The following is a 17,377-nucleotide window of genomic DNA, read 5'->3' as shown; positions in this document are numbered from 1 at the left end:
ACACGACAGGTAAAGGGATAGAAGCAGCATTACAGCCTGAAAAATAAGGTTTCTGGTGGAACGACCCTAGACTGGGGGACATGAGGGAGTCAGGACAAACTAAACGCACAGAAGCACCAGGTACTGGATCCTGGACCAGAAAACAAGCCCAAGTGGACACAGTGGTAACAGTGAAATAAAGTCTATAAACTAGTTATTAGTATTCTACCAATGTCAGTTTCCTGATTGTGCCGATTATGCTATGGTTATGTAGGATGTTATTAATAATATTTGGAGAAGCTGGGTAAGGGTAGATGGAAGTATCCCATACTATTTGTGTGTGTACATAAACATATTACATTGAATCTAAAATTATTTCAAAATAAAACATTAAAAATGCAAAAGGAAGGCCGGGCTTCCTTTGGGAAGCCGTGGTGGCTCACACCTGTAATCCCAACACTATGGGAGGCCAAGGCAGGCAGATCATGAGGTCAGGAGATCAAGACCATCCTGGCTAACACGGTGAAACCCTGTCTCTACTAAAAATTAAAAATTAGCCGGGCATGCTGTTGCACACCTGTAGTCCCAGCTACTCGGGAGGCTGAGGCAGGAGAATTGTATGAACCTGGAAAGTGGAGGGTGCAGTGAACCGAGATGCACTTCAGCCTGGGCAGCAGAGTGAGACTCCGCTTAAAAAAAAAAAAAAAGGAAAAGAAAAATAATGTCGGCCAGGCTTAGTGGCTCACACCTAGAATCTCAGCACTTTGGGAGGCCAAGGCAGGAGGATCGCTTGAGCCCAGGAGTTTGAAATCAGCCTAGGCAACATGACTAAATCCTATCTCTGCAAAAATACAAAACATCAGCCTGGGCCACTGGTGGTGCGCACCTGCTGTCCCAGTGACTCAGGGAGGCTGAGGCGGGAGGATCACTTGAGCCTCAGAGGTCAAGACTGCAGTGAGCCGTGATCACACCACTGCCCTCCAGCCTGGGCGACAGAGTGAGACCCTGTCCCACAAAACAAATAAATAAAGTTTAAGTAGGAAAGTAAATCTGCATGGCAAAAACTGACTTGACTGAAAATGGGAGTAAGACAGGCATATTCTGAGCTCCCAGCAGGGCTCCGAGAAGTAGCTGTGAGTGCGGTGGCCACAGTGGCTGCGGGAAGGGACCGACGCCCACCTGGTCGATGGAATCCCACATGTACAGCTCTCCCTGTTGCTTGTGTTCATCCTTCTTGTCCTCCACGTTGACATCCACGTCACCTCGGGGGCCCAGCTTCTTATGCTGAGGAGAAAACATACACACAGGCTGTCTCCACAGAGACCCAAGTTTAGGTCTTCGAGCCAACAGCCTTCATCTGCCTCTTCCCACCCAGGGCCTTTGCACTGCCTGGCCTCACCCTCAGGCTGTTCAGCTCTGCACTCCAGGTTACCTTGAACGAGGAAGGAGAGCTTTTCTTACAGCTTGATCTAAAAATAGCCCATACCTGCTGGGTGCAAGTGGCTCACTCCTATAATCCCATCACTTTGAGAGGCTGAAGCAGACAGATCACTTGAGTTCAGGGGTTTGAGACCAGCCAGGCCAACATGGCGAAAACCCATCCCTACAAAACTACAAAAATCAGCTGAGTGTGGTGGCACATGCCTGTAATCCCAGCTACTTGGGAGGCTGAAACAGGAAGATCGCTTGAACCTGGGAGGTGGAGGTTGCAGAGAGCTGAGACTGCGCCACTGCACTCCAGCCTGGGTGACAGAGCAAGACTCTGTCCCAATAAAATAAAGTAAAATACATAAAAATGAAACAAAATAAATAAAAATAGCCCACACTCCCCTTCCCGCCCTGCCACTCTCTAGCCCCCGGCCAGCTTTATTCATCGCACATTCCTAGCCCCACACACACCATGTGTTTGTCTTCTGTCTTCCCTGCTAGAATATAAGCCCCATGAGGGAAGGGTTGCTCTTTTGCTTGCAGTTGAGTCTCCTGTGCTAGAAGAGCACTTGGCAGACAGTAAGTGCTTGGTAGACACTCAGTGAATAAATGACACCCCATGTGCCCAGCCTTCCCCAGCACACAGGGGGAAAGGCAGGCTGCAGTCCAGAGGGAACAGGCGGGACCCACTGGAGATTAGACTAAGGTGACCTGGGTGCAAACAGCACTGCAGCTATTCTACCAGCTGGGTGACCCCAGGCAAGTGGCTGCACTTCTCTGATCCTAAGCCTTCTTATCTGCAAGATTAAGACAGTGACGATAACTGGTCTCCCATTCAGCCAAGAGTCTATAAGCTGAGGGTCATGTAACCTGGCAAAGAAGCTCAGGATGAGAGTCAGATCCAGATTTGAATTCAGGGCCTATTACCTTACCGGCCATGTGACCTTGGCTGAGTCATCATCAGAGTCTCAGTCATCTGTCTCGTAAAATGGGGATGTGACAGACCCTGTGGGATCCCATAAGTCAAAGAACATGAAAGGTAAGTGTCAACAGTGAGGCAGGACCTCAGTGTCCTAAATGGCAGCATGATAAAGACGTGGGAAAACAGGCTTTGAGGGCAGACCACCTTGGCCTTGAATAATTTCCTCAGCAAACAGTAAATGTGTGACCCTGGCTGAGCTACTGAACCTCTGAACCTCAATGTCCCCATCTGTAAAGTGGGCTAGGGCTGAGGTTATTCATCCTGCAGTGTCGTGACAAGGCTGAATAAGAAGATATGTATGACCGTGCCTAGCCTGGTGCATGATACACAGTGACTGTGTGGCCAATGTTGTTTCCACCCCATTTCTTGAAATAGAAAGAAGTGAGCCACAGTGTATCAGGAGTGGGGAACGGGGTGCTCTAAAAGGGGCCTTCAGTATTTCACATCCCAGAACAAGAGCTGAAAAATCCCCGGGAACATACAGCAAACCATCTAATGGAAACAGAAGGAACGAGCTGGGAGCAGGGAAGAGCAAATGCAACTAGGTTGCCCTAAAGACTCACCCACCAGGTGACAGAGAAGCCACGGACCCTCCATGGCTGAGCTCCCTCCACCCCTTATCCTGCCTTCACCATGCTGGAATCAGCCCTTGGCATCCCGGAAACAACTGCCTAGGTGCAAACGGCACTGCAACTGTTTTGTTCATTGTGACCCCGGGCAGGTGGCTGCACTTCTCCATGCCTCACACTTCTCATCTGCAAGACTAAGACAATGACAGCTGATCTCCCGCTTTGGAAAACATTTGTATCTTGAGGGTCATGGTCTTAGTCAAACACTCCCCATACACTGACGCTCTTACCCATAGGAGCACCAAAATCCCTCCTCTGGTTGGGCATGGCCAAAGCTCCTTGTACTGTTTGGTGTTTCTCTGTGGATGGGTTTGTCTCCCTACCAAACCATGACCTCCTGGAACATAAGGGTTGTGCCCAATACATCTTGGTGGCCCAGTGACAATTTAGGGTACATACCACATGTTGACACCACCACACCCTTGTGTGTGTTATTCCTCCAACCTAGAAGGACATACCCCTTCTCTGCCTATTGCTATGGTCTGAATGTCTGTGTCCTCCCAAAATTTATAATGTTGAAACCTAATCCCCAATGTAATGGCATTTGGAGATGGTGGCTCTGGAAGGTGATAGGGTTTGGCTGTGTCCTCACCCAAATCTCATCTTGAATTGTAGCTCCAATAATTCGCATGTGTCATGGGAGGAACCTGGTGGGAGGTAACTGAATCATGGGGGCAGGTCTTTCCCATGCTGTTCTCGTGATAGTGAACAAGTCTAATGAGATCTGGTTTTATATATGGGAGTTTCCCTGCACAAGCTGTCTTGCCTGCCACCATGTAAGATGTGACTTTGCTCCTCCTTTGTCTTCTGCCATGATTGTGAGGCCTCCCCATGTGGAAATGTGCATCCATTAAGCCTCTTTCCTTTATAAATTACCCAGTCTCAGGTAAGTCTTTATTAGCAGTGTGAGAATAGATAACACAGAAGGTGATTAGGTATGAGGGTAGAGCCCTTATGAAGGAGAATGGTGGCCTTACAAAAGAGGCTCCAGATATCTTCATGTCCCAGATGGCTGTTTATTAATAAATGAAAATTTAAAAATAACAGAAGCCCCAGAGCTCACCCCTTCCACCACGGAAGACACAACTAGAAGTCAGCCTCCTAAAACCTGGAAGACGACTCTCATACCAACATCCTGACCTTCAACTTCCAGCCTCCAGAGCAGTGAGAAATCAGTTCCTGTTGTTCATAAGCCACTCAGCTTATGGTATTTTGTGATAGCTGCCTGCATGGACTGAGATACCTAGGAAACAGCTGCTCATCCTTTCCCATGAGCTTGTGGAAAGTCAACAAAATTCACACTTGCTCCTTCAATGAAAGGCTGCCCTGCCAAGGACTCCAGGTTCCACTGCCCTTGCAGGTAACTTGACTAAGTTCTCATGCACAGAACAGAAGAGGAAAGGATGGCACATCTGACATGTGCTTGCTTACCAGAAACCATTTGCTTTGGACATGCTTGGACTTCCCGTGCTCTGAGCTGGAACTCAGATGTGCCTGAGACCCAGCCTCTCCCACACAAACAAGGACAAAGCCCCTTCACCATTTTTATGTCATGAGATCCTTCAAAATCTGGGGAAGGCTACAGGCCCCTTTCTCAGAATATTAATAATATGTAAAATTACAAAGGAAACTCGATTATATTGAAATACGATTAAGATATTAAGCAAGTATTTGCAATACACTAATAGATGTGTTTCTTTATTAACATCTTAAATAAGATCTAGAGGCAGATCTAATAACCTCCATAATTCCAAAGTGGTGACGAGCATAACATTATTTTGAAATATTTGCAGCAACTGTAAATGTGATATGAAAATACTCATGACTTCGGCTGGTGACAGAGCCCCCAAGTGGCTTGTCGCCAACGTTCATAATGGAAGGAAGTATTAAATTTTATGTACAGGTTAATTAAAGGTATAACTTTTTTTCTGCTGAAGTTCATGTGCCCCTCTGATTCTAACCGTGGATTCTTTGCGGGTCTGTGAAACCCCGGTTGAAAACTGCTTCCCTGAGAGATGGTAGAGCAGAATGTGGGGCCCTGGAACCCTCAGTCACCTTGTGGGCTAGAGCTCAAAACTCCCAGAATGTTCTCCCTCCCATGGGGAAGAAATAAACTCTTATATGCTTTAAGCCACTGCATATCTGGTCGTTTCATCCCAATAACTCCAAAATCCAAATGTTACTGTGGCATCCCTAGGCAGATATAATCACACATCTCCCCTGCAGCACTGGGAACGTCAGCTCTATTGCTGCACTCAGCCTTTTCTAGCAACTGCTTGCCTCCCACACCCAGCTGGAAGCTCCAATCACAGGAACAGCCCCCAGGTCACTGGACACCTCCAGCACCTCACATAGGGCTGAGAGGGGTGTGAGGAAGGTTCACCAATGAACGAATAAACCATAACAAGTGAGCACTTAATGTAGCACCAGCCACAGGACGGGCGCAGTTCCACATATTCTGCACACCTTTCCTCACATCATGCTCCCAGCAAGCTAGCCAGGTGGATTCCAGTGTTATTTCTCCCAGAGACTGGTGAGAACAGAGGCTCTGAAAGGTTAATGACTTTGCCTGGGGTCACAGTGTTAGTAAGGAAAGCAGGTTTGAGCCTCTGCAGTGGGATCTGGAGCAGGGTCAGTAGGACACAGAGCTTGGTGAATGGGACCTGGAGCCGGGAACCAAGCCACTGGGCTCCCTGGACAGCTGACGGCAGCACCCAGAGTGCCTACCTTGATGATGATCTTCTCCCGCAGCTGGCTGGGTGAGGGCAGCTGGTCAGCGCTGGCCTCCGTGGGCTTCATCAGAAGAAGGTCGCCAAATACGTCTTTGAAGACCTTGGCCATGTGGCGCTGCTGCTCCACGCTGCAATGCTCCTCAATGGACAGGATCACTGGGAAGCTGCGGGTGGAAGACGGTGGGCAGCTCGGCAGGGGGAGCGCACATCTCTGCATCTGCCCCACAGAGGGACCAGGGCAGCTCAGCCCTGGGGCAACAGAAACTGGGTGTTGCTAGGGGCATGTCCCCCACACCTGCCCTCCCAGAAGGAGAGGACCTCATCCTGGGTGTGGTGGCTGGAGCCCTGGGAGTCAGAACAGCTGTGATCTGATTCGGGCACTTCCCCACACCCCAGAATGCACTGCTTCCCCTCATCCCAGAATGCACTGCTTCCCTACACCCCACAATGCACTGCTTTCCCACACCCCACAATGCACTGCTTTCCCACACCCCACAATGCACTGCTTCCTACACCCCACAATGTACTTTTTCTCTTTTTTTCCATCCACTCATGTCTTTAAACTTACAGAAAGAAGTCTCTAATTATTTTTTATTTCAAACCTACAGACAAGATGAAAACAAAGTGCAATGAGCACCCATGTATGCTTCACCTAGGGTCACCGACACTGACACTGTTCCATGAGCGCGTCTACCTACTTTGGCATATTTATTTTCTGTATTTATAAAGGGTATTGGTTTTATATATTCTTATTCATATGCACACACAGGTAATTTATATATATATATATATATATATATAGGCATACGTTACTTGTATATATGTATATAAGGTGTCTGTATATTTACAGATCATTTGTGTGTGTGTATCCACAGTTGATTTTTGTTATCTTTGAGGGTTATGGTCCATAAAGTCACCACCAACAGTGACTGGTAAAAACCTGAGCCATTGCTCCTAAGGGGAAAAACAAGGTCAGGGCCTTTTGAGTCTGTGGTCACAATATTTTCCTCAGCTGATCAATATCTGACCTTGTTTTATGTGTGCTTCTGTTTACAGATATATGATTTGGTACATTCTGTTGATTGACATTGGGCTCACAGCCAGCATCACTGTAATTCATGCCTGAACAAGGTGTATCTGACACAGGTGTTTTCTCCATAAGGCACATCACAGCTTTCTAGGGCTCAGGAACACCAGACAGCTCTTCAGCACTGTGCTTTGGGCCATTTGTACAGCAAAATCACTAAGGTAAGACTCAAAAACAGGAAAAATGTGGCACTCAACAGATGGTGAGAGGACACTTGTTGAAGCTTTCATGCTGTAGACAAAGAAGGGGAGCGCTGCTTTGCTCGGCCTCAGCCGAACACGTGTACATGGCCTGGGTCTCATTTTCCACACTGTATGTGTGTCTGAAAATCACCTCAGAGTGCTTTGAGATTTGATTTGGGGTTACAAGAAAATTTTAGCGAGTGGGCAAATTCACAGTTACAGAATCCACCAATAAAGATCACCTGTATCCTTCCATATCATGTGAACGTGTGTGTATGTATACATTCACATATCAGTAGTGTGTATACATATATATGCCTATAAATACATATATACACACACCTACTCCTCCTGAGGGAAGAGAAAAATCGATTTTTTTTTTCTTTTTTGAGACGGAGTTTCGCTTGTTGCCCAGGCTAGAGTACAGTGGTGCAACCTTGGCTCATTGCAACCTCTGCCTCTCAGATTCAAGTGATTCTCCTGACTCAGCCTCCTGGGCAGCTGGGGTTACAGGTTCCCGTTGGCATGCCCAGCTAATTTTTTGTATTTTTAGTAGAGATGGGGTTTCACCATGATGGCCAGGCTGGTCTCGAAATCCTCACCTCAGGTGATCCACCCGCCTTAGGCTCCCAAAGTGCTGGGATTACAGGCGTGAGTCACCGCACCCAGCCTATGTTTATACTTCATTTGCACATGTATTTACATTTCCTCTTGAACCATCTGAAATGAAGTGCAGACATCCTCCACAGGTATCTCTTAAGAACAAGAACATCCCATGACATAACCACATCATATCACCTCAGGAAATTATCTCTAATTAATGATCATTAGACATATAGTCCATATTCAAACTTCTCCAATTATCCAAGAAATACAGGGTATAGATGGGGTTTTTCCCCACCGAGAATCCATTTGAGGCTTACGCATTGCATTATCATGAAACAAAAGTATTCTAAAGGCAGCTGTGTCACTTCCAACAACAGGAAACCACATCGCTCGATAGAAAAGAAGGGAAAGTCAAAAATAAACAGATGGTGTTAAAAATAAAATCCTTAATCATGTTTCAGCTCAAGTAAATCACGGCCTCATCACTCCTGGGAAGCATGATCTAACCCACTCCTCCAACCTGGTCCACACACCCTCAGTAGAACGCAACAGCTCAAAAGCTTTTAAAACAAAGGGTACCTAGTAAGTTGGTATCAAACTCAACTGGCAGCAAAATCTGAACTATGTGAATGAACACTGCTTGCAATCATTTCTTTAAATTCCTCTTAATACCAATAAGGATGCATTTTGCTGCAAAAACATTAATGCATTAATGTTTGATTGAAGAGTTCTAGCCCTACAGGTGTTACATGATTCCAGGCCTATTTTAGCCAGAAAAAAAACTTCCTCTAGCCACAAATGAAATAATGTTTTATGAACAACTATCAACTCACAACCATAAGCACTTATGTCCTGAAAATGAAAGCAAATTCTCAAAGCAGTAAGAAGCCACCCAACGGCCTCTGTTAATACAGGCTCCTTCCAACTGCCTGGTGGAGGTCGGCACTGAGAAGGGTTAGGGCCCTCCCTAAGAGGGAGAATGCTGTGATGGAGAAATCATAAGCCTTCATTTAAAGGTTTTCGCCAAGTGGGAAAAGACATCCATAATTCATAATTGCATGGTCTCAGAGCAACACCTCCCCCCAGCTCCAGGGATTTCTGTAGTCAGTGCAATAAAAACAACCCATCAGGCAGGGCACAGTGGCTCACACCTATAATCCCAGCACTTTGGGAGGCCAAGACAGGAGGATCACCTGAGGTCAGGAGTTCAACACGAGGCTGGCCAACATAGTGAAACCCTGACTCTATAAAAATACAAAAATTAACCAGGCATGATGGCAGGTGCCTGTCATCCCAGCTACTCGGGAGGCTGAGGCAGGGGAATTGCTTTAACTGGGAAGGTGAAGCCGAGACTCTGCCATTGCACTCTAACCTGAGTGACAGAATAAGACTCCATTTCAAAAAAAAAGAAAGAAAAAAACCAATCATATTGACTGAACACTAACTCTATTCCAGGTGCAGGATTAAGCACTTGCTATATGGCATCTCATTTAATCTTCACAACTACCCTGTGAGGTACACACAATTATCACCTCTATTTTTTTTTTTTTTTTTGAGACAGAGTCTTGCTCTTGTTGCCCAGGCTGGAGTGCAATGGCACCATCTCAGCTCACCACAATCTCTGCCTCCCAGGTTCAAGCGATTCTCCTGCCTCAGCCTCCCAAGTAGCTGAGACTACAGGTACCCACCACCATGCCCAACTTATTTTTTGTATTTTTAGTAGAAACAAGCGTGCTCCATGTTGGTCAGGCTGGCCTCGAACTCCTGACTTCAGGCGATCCTCCCACCTCGGCCTCCCAAAAGTGCTAGGGCTATAGGTGTGAGCTACCACGCCCGGCGATGGCCTTTCTTTTTTAACGTGGGAATTGAAGCACAGAACTATAATTGCTTTGCCCAAGCTAGTACTTAACAGCTGGATTCAAATTGAGCAAGAAGGACTCAGAACCCATACTTGTAAGTGCTAAGCTATCCCAGAAGGAACAAAAAGACAACTGTCATTCCACTGTGGCTATAGAAGGCCTCTTGCCAGCTCTCAGAGATAGTAAGGAACCTAGACCAGGAGTCGGCATATTATGGCCTCCACCCCAAACCTGGCCTGCATCTATTTTTGTAATTTGTAGTTCCAGTTTTAACTGGAGCACAGCCAGGCCCATCTGTTTACCTCTTGGCCATGGCCGCTTTTGCACTTCAGCAACAGGGCTGAATTGCTGCAACAGAGACCACAGGGCCCAGAAAACCTGAAATATTTCCATCAGGCCCTTTGCAGAACAATTTCATTGACCTCCAGCCCAGACAAAGGTCTTCTGGTGGGACAGAAAAGAATCAGACCTGGGGTCAAAAACCCTTGAAATGAACCTAAATGTTCTCACCCACTTAACGTCTACTTGCCCTAGATGACTCATCTATTAAATGAGGATGACCAGGTCCACTTTCTGGCAAAGAATCCAGATGATCACATGTACAAAGCGCCTAGCACAGAGCCTGGCCCAAGGGGGTATTCAAGAAATACGAACACCCCCGACAGCACCACCACTACTGGTTGCTGGGATTCCGCCTGTAGAACTGGGCAGAAAAGACAGAATTAGAACAGAAGGGGAATTTTAGCTTTCCTTGTCTTTTCTTGTCTCTTTCTCTCTCTCTCTGTTTTATTATTTACTTATTTTTTTGGAGACGGTCTCCTTCTGTTGCCCAGGCTGGAATACAGCGGTGCAATCTCAGCTCACCGCAACCTCTGCCTCCCAGGTTCAGGTAGTCCTCCCGCCTCTACCTCCCAAGTAGCTGGGACTACAGGCACATGACACTGAGCTAGGCTAATTTTTTTTTTTTTTTTTTTTTTTTTTTTGTATTTTTGATAGAGACAGGGTTTCACCATGTTGCCCAGGCTCTTCTCAAACTCCTGACCTCAAGTGACCACACCTCAGCCTCCCAAACTGCTGGGATTACGGGCATGAGCCAGTGTGCCTGGCCTTTCTTTCTCTCTTGAGGGTTCTGAAAGTGGGGGCCAGGCACAATGAGGAGGTGGGCAGGAGCACTAAGCAGCCACAGGGTTCCCTAGCCAGAGCCTCCTCAGGACTCTAGAGCCAGGGAGCAACTTGAACTCTTGGCCTGCAGGGGGCGCCAACACATGGGTGAGGACTTGATGGCAATGGCTTCTGTCAACATGGAGCCCAGTCCTTCATGAGTTTGAAGGGAGGCGTCTATGCGTGTTTGCCAGTCTTCCCATCTGCCCATCCCACCCTACCTGCTTTCCCCTTTAAGTCAAACCACCCAGAAATCAGCCAACTGACCTTGAGGTCACAAAGGCGTGGTCCTTGATGGCCTGCACGACGTCATCAAACTTGATTTTGGTGGTCCGCGTCCAGCCGTGGTAGATGACCGGCCTGCCATCAGGCCCGTCCCAGCAGTCCACTACAGGGAGAAACGCACAGCCTCAACGCCACGTGTGATCACCCACAGCCCCAAGGTCAGCCCTCGGCCCACGTGTCAATTCAGTTACTAGACACGGACGTCCAGGCTCCCTCCACTCCACGGCCAACACGAGGACGTGGGTCTCCCTGTGGTCTTACATAATATAGGCAGCTGTCCAAGACAAGCTACTTTCAACACTTCTTTTTAAAGAAGGTTTTACCACGTGTTTTATTTTCTGACTTCACCTGTTGAAAACCCTGACTACCTCTTCTGCCCGTGGAAATAATACAGAGCAATGAGAAATGTATGTGTAAAGGTTCACAGTAAAATTTTCAAACAGAAATGGGTCATGTGGAAGGTGAACAGCCCCCATCTTTTTGACTCCTGGGGGGCCCAGGAGCTGACTGCTTCTAGCTTTACTTTTAAACATTTGCTTTTTCCTGCGGGAGGTGAAAATCATAAATGAAAAAAGAGTCTATGGAATAACTGCTACAAAACACTGCTTCCATGATGAGTGCTTTTGGTAGCACTAGTGCGTAACTCAACGGTGGTTGCCTTTTCCTTTTCTTTTTTTTTTTTTTTTTTTTTTTTTTTTTTTTTTGAGACAGAGACTCCTTCTGTTGCCCAAGCTAGAAGGCAGTGGTGCGATCTCAGCTCACTGCAACCTCTGCCTCCCGGACTCAAGCGATTCTTATGCCTCCGCCTCCCAGGTAGCTGGGATTACGGATGTGAACTACCACACCCAACCAATTTTTGTATTTAGGGATGCGGTTTCACCATGCTGGCCAGATGGTCTCAAACTCCTGACCTCAAGTGATCCACCCGCCTCGACCTCTCACAGTGCTGAGATTCCAGGCGTGAAACACCACACCCAGCCAGTTGTTGCCTTTTCTCCGCCAAATGCACCCATGAACCTTTGGTGAGAAGGAGGCTGGAAGGAAAGAGCCTTCCAGCCTACCCGGAAAGGAGCCAGATAAGCTAAGAGAAGGAAGAAGGGAAATAAGGCCTCTGACATCTGCCCAGCCACACATGCCAACTGACCCTTCTTTTCTGTTGAGACACAGAGTCTCACTCTGTTGCCCAGGCTATAGTGAAGTGGCACAATCACAGCTCATGACAGCCTCTACCTCCTAGGCTCAAGCAATCCTCCCACCTCAGCCTCCCAAGTAGCTGGGACCACAGGTGCACACCATCACACACAGCTAATTTTTTTTACTTTTTGTAATGACAGGATCTCGCCATGTCGCCCAGGCTGGTCTCAAACTATTGGCCTCATGCAATCCTCCCACTTCAGCCTCCCAAAGTGCTGGTATTACAGGCATGAGCCACTGTATCCAGCCCTGATGTTTCTTTTTCACAGTTGCTCACAGACCCCCCATCCAGGTGATACGGTGTACCTGAGCACACCTAGGACCCAGCTGCCAAAACACAGCAGGTGTCTGCCTTCCTCTAATACCAGCCCAGGAAGATGCTGAGAAGATACAGAGGACAGGACCTCTGTCTCAAAAACAAAATAAGAAAAAGAAACATCACACTCTAACTCCATAAATATGCACAGCTATTTATGTGTCCACTAAAACTTCTTTAAAATTTGAAAGAAAGCACACATCAACCACATGGTTATCTTCAATTTGCCGTGAGCATGACTTCCACCAAGAAGAAGCTACTCACATTCGATGCAGCGACAGCCCATGCGCAGGCAGCGGATGTAGGCCTCTGTGGACGACTCACTCCGCAGCTGGTCACCTGTGAGGTACCTGCAGGAGATAAGGCAGGTGGCCGTGTGGGGGTGGCAACCACAGGGGCTGGGGGGAGAGCCTGCACCTCAGGGTGTCCTGGGGGAACTTCTCAGCCTGAACCCCCAAAGCTCTGAGTTCTTTCATCTAGAAAGACTCAAAGCTAAGGCCTGGGACAGATGCACAGTCCTACAGCCACACTGAACATGAGCTTTGAACTGGGGCCACAGTCGCAGAAGGTGGCTGCTGACCACCTGGGCAATGCAAGCGTGGGGTAGAGAGGACGTGCTCTTTTGAGGAGAAGCTGGTCAAGCCGCGTCAGAAGCAAAAAAGCTACAGAACATGAATTAACAAGGCCCCATGACCACCCTCGGGGTCCTCAGTCTCAACAGAGATGGGCACTTCTTTTGATATCCGGGGTCGAGGCCAGGCACAGAACAGACATTCGGCAACCGTCAGAGGAATCAGCTATTTTAGGAACAAGATCCACCAAAAACGCCGTAAAAATGACTCTTTTTATGCACTTTCTTCCTCACCATGATTCACCCCCACTTTTTTAAAGTTTGTTTTCTGAGGCCCGGCACAGTGGCTCATGTCTGTAATTCCAGCACTTTGGGAGGCTATGGTGGGTGGATCACCTGAGGTCAGGAGTTCAAGACCAGCCTGACTAACATGGTGAAATCCTGACTCTACTAAAAATACAAAAATTAGCCAGGCTTGGTGGTGGGCACCTGTAATCCCAACTATTCGGGAGGCTGAGGCAGGAAAATAGCTTGAACCTGGGAGGCAGCGGGTGTGGTGAGCTGAGACTGCACCATCACACTCAAGCCTGGGCAACAAGAGTGAAAGTCTGTCTCAAAAAAAAAAAGTTTGTGTTCCTCATACTGGGGCCTGTCAGGGGGTGGGAGAAGGGAGAGGATCAGGAAAAGTAACTAGCAGGTAGGGGGCTTAATATCCGGGTAATGATAATCTGCACAACAAACCCGTATGACACCAAGTTGACCTATGTCACAAACCTGCACATGTGCCTTTGAACCGAAAAAAAAAGTGTCTTTTTTTTTTTTTTTAAAGTTTGTATTTCTTAACTGTCTTCTAGGTTTTCTAGAATTCACCACACCGAAACACAGGCTCAACACAAACACAAACTCGTAAAACGATGGGCATAGTGAGGAAGAGACAACCATGAAATCCATTTGCCCCTGAAAGAGATTTTACCATCCCAATGCCTGGAACATAACACCGTTAAAAGCCTTTTGCCAGCCAGGCGCGGTGGCTCACGCCTGTAATCCAAGCACTTTCGGAGGCCAAGGCACATGGATCACGAGGTCAAGAGATTGAGACCATTCTGGACAACATGGTGAAACCCCATCTCTACTAAAAATACAAAAATTAGCTGGGTGTGATGGTGCGCACCTGTAATCCCAGCTACTTGGGAGCCTGAGGAAGGAGAATTGCTTGAACTACGGAGGCAGAGGTTGCAGACGACCCCCTGGAATGGCACTTAGGGAAGTCCCCACCTACAGCTCTGGGGGCCATGACCCAAGAACCTCACCCCTCACCCTGTAAGACAGACTAAATGCCAGCACTTCAGTGCAACATCCTTTATCTTCTCTCTTTTGCAGTCAGAGTAACCATCCCAAGAGACCCCTGTGAGCATCTCGCTCTCTGGTTAGAAGTCGTTAGGGTCTCCCTGACAGCTCTCACGGTGACCTACAAGATCCTGCTCCAGCTGGCCCTGTCTGCCTTCCCTACTGACACCGCTCTACTGGATTCTGCACTGTACCCTTAGCAGACTCCTCTCACTTGCTCCTGCCCCAGGGCCTTGGCACATGCTGCTCCTCTGTCTGAAACACTTCTCCTCACCTTGCCACCTGCTCCCCGCCTCTGCAAGTCCTACTCTGTGGTTAACTTTCAGTGGAGGCCTTCCTCCCAGCACATGAGGATGAGGCTGCTCCTGCCTGTTCACAGCCGCATCCCCAGCTTTAAGCAGACACAGGGTACACACTCCTTATGAATCAATTCAATGAGTCACTGAATTGCCTTGCTGTGGCCACTGTGAGATGCCCAAGTCTTGAAAAACTAAGTTTTCTAAGTTACTTTAATTACTAAGTTACTTTAAGTTACTTTCAATTTTTGTTTTTTGTTTTGCTTTGTTTTGTTTTGTTTTATGAGACAGAGTTGCACTCTTGTTGCCCAGGCTGGAGTACAATGGCCCGATCTTGGCTCACCACAACCTCCACCTCCCAGGTTCAAGTGATTCCCCTGCCTCAACCTCCCGAGTAGCTGCGATTACAGGCATGTGCCACCATGTGCAGCTAACTTCATATTTTTAGTACAGACAGGGTTTGTCCATGTTGGTCAAGCTGGTCTCAAATTCCCAACCTCAGGTGAGCCACCCACCTTGGACTCCCACAGTGCTGGGATTACAGGCATGTGCCACCATGGGTGGCTAATTTTGTATTTTAAGTAGAGACAGGGTTTCTCCATGTTAGTCAGGCTGGTCTCGAACTCTCAACCTCAGGTGATCTGCCCACTTAGGCCTCCCCCAGTGCTGAGATTACAGGCTTGAGCCACCATGCCTGGCCAAGTTACTTTCGTTTTTACTAGCTTTTTAGGGCCACAGAAAACAGATTATTATTTCAATGCCAACTGGAAAAGGGAGGTGCGTTCCCTGCTCCTTCCAGAAGCTTCTGTGTATTCTCGTCCGAGGAATATAGCACTACATCCTCCACCTGCTTCACAACATGGCTCACCAGAGCAGCGCATGGGACACCTGCCTTAACCCTCATGCGCTCTGTCTTGCCCAGCCCACCACAGGCACGTCTGAAACTCACGTGTTATGTGACGAGGAGATCCAGTAATGAGACAGGGGGTTGTTCATGTCCTGCATGTCCACAGCGTCATACTTCTCATCCCAGATGCTGTTTTCTCGTGAAAACAGGTATGTGAGGAACTAAAAGAGTCAAACACGAAGACCAAATCATGACGCTGACAGGAGGGATGGTGTCTGCTTGTTTCTGGTCTGTGCCCACCCAGGGCAAGAGGCGCTACTGAGGCATGAAATCAACAGACAATCTCCAGACCTCAGCTATCCACGTTTTCAATACAGAAGGCTCAGGCTGCAACAGGCTGCACTGACATGTTTGTTCCATGGACCTGGACAATACTTTCTTTTTTAATGTTTATCCTAAAATATTTGCTACTGCAAGGGCTTATCCTTACCATATATATGTTGTTGATGTTTTTTGTTTGTTTGTTTTTTGAGATAGATCTTACTCTGTTGCCCAGGCTGGAGTGCAGTGGCCCAATCTCGGCTCACTGCAATCTCCACCTCCTGGGCTAAACGATTCTCCAGCCTCAGCCTCCTCAGTAGCTGGGATAACAGGTGTGCACCACCACCACATCTGACTAATTTTTGTATTTTTAGTAGAGACAGAATTTTACCATGTTGGCCAGGCTGGTCTCAAACCCCTAACCTCAAGTAATCCAAACGCCTTGGCCTCCCAAAGTGCTGGGATTACAAGCATGAGCCACCACCCCCGGCCTCATATAAACGTTTTAAAGCACAAAAGCAGCATGAACATTTATAAATCCATTACCCAACTTAAGAAACAGAGTGTTACCCATATCAGAATGTTGAAAAGGCAGGAAATTTCAAGTTACAATTCCTAGTCCCTTTAACAAAAAAAAAAAAAAAAAGAAAAAAGAAAGAGAGAAAGAAAAAGAGACTTTAGCGACCTGGGCCTACTTTCGGCTGCCTGAGAACGACCTCATAGGGGGCAGGCACTCCCCAGTTCCACCTCCCCTCCATCCCTAGGACCTGCAACCACCCAGGCCCCTTCGCATTTTATTTTTGTGCTTGCAACGGTTCATCTCTCCCTGGTGGCAGATGCCCTCTAGTGGCAAAATCTATAATCCCACCCAGGCAGCATGGTCAATAGACAATAGTAAGAAAGGCTATAAAACTGCCTTTGCAAAAACCAGAACAGCAGGAAACTTAGGACAATGAAAGAGATCTGATCTAACCCACCTGTCTCTTGCCTTTAACCTCCAAACTGCCCTTAATTATTCCTGGGCTTGGGCCAAGCTAACTTTGGAAAACATTTAGTTTACAGTTTAAATGACAGCCCTTCCCCAAAGCTAAACTGCTTTTCTAAAGCTAACAAACGACCAGATCAGGAGGAGGAGAGGAGCCTGAATTCTGCTAAGATGGAAACTAACTGGTTACCAGCCATCTTTGTGGAGGTTATAAGATTCGCAACTTCCCCAGTTACTGCTACAGATAACTCTTGCGGAGCCTAAGGCTGGCCTTTTGAGACATTCTTTCGGGCATTTGCATGTCTCCACCTGGACCGCCCACTGATCGTGTGGCCCCACCCAGAAGCACACTATTTTCCACACCCATATGATTGCATCCCCAACCAATCAGCAGCAACCCTCCCGTCAAAGATGTTTTTTTTTTTAAAACCATCAGTTATTTTTGAACGTATTTAATTTATGAGAAAAAGTCTTGCATATTTGCCATTGTAATTATCATTTTTGTTACTGTGAATTTTCTGTATAATCATATTTCTTTTTTTTTTTTTTAGAGGAAGAACGAGAGAAAGA

The 17,377-nt window shown here is 47.3% G+C and overlaps 1 protein-coding gene and 1 long non-coding RNA gene across 5 annotated transcripts in view; one reads left to right on the top strand and one right to left on the bottom strand.

Annotated features, from left to right (window-relative positions):
* The window catches only part of LOC116555363, a 785,279-nt gene extending 781,045 nt beyond the window's left edge, over nt 1-4,234 (top strand). The window contains exon 3 of the long non-coding RNA XR_004270499.1: nt 4,172-4,234. This is a non-coding gene — a long non-coding RNA (uncharacterized LOC116555363). The remainder of the gene's footprint in view (nt 1-4,171) is intronic.
* Nucleotides 1-17,377, bottom strand: part of PLCG2 (phospholipase C gamma 2) — a 181,193-nt gene that overhangs the window by 54,337 nt on the left and 109,479 nt on the right. For all 4 annotated transcript variants that reach the window (XR_004270497.1, XM_032283879.1, XM_032283880.1 and 1 more), the window contains 5 exons: nt 15,604-15,722; nt 12,705-12,790; nt 10,913-11,033; nt 5,746-5,914; nt 1,159-1,263 (listed from right to left, as the gene is read on the bottom strand). Coding sequence is in view for 3 of the 4 variants with exons in the window: in XM_032283879.1 (XP_032139770.1) it covers nt 1,159-1,263; nt 5,746-5,914; nt 10,913-11,033; nt 12,705-12,790; nt 15,604-15,722 (600 nt within the window). In the remaining variant the exon portion in view is untranslated. The remainder of the gene's footprint in view (nt 1-1,158; nt 1,264-5,745; nt 5,915-10,912; nt 11,034-12,704; nt 12,791-15,603; nt 15,723-17,377) is intronic.

This window comes from Sapajus apella, unplaced genomic scaffold (genome assembly GCF_009761245.1).
Source record: "Sapajus apella isolate SASKATOON/1434 unplaced genomic scaffold, GSC_monkey_1.0 scaffold15, whole genome shotgun sequence".
Taxonomy (NCBI): Eukaryota; Metazoa; Chordata; class Mammalia; order Primates; family Cebidae; genus Sapajus; species Sapajus apella.
This window is presented reverse-complemented; position numbering and strand designations above follow the sequence as displayed.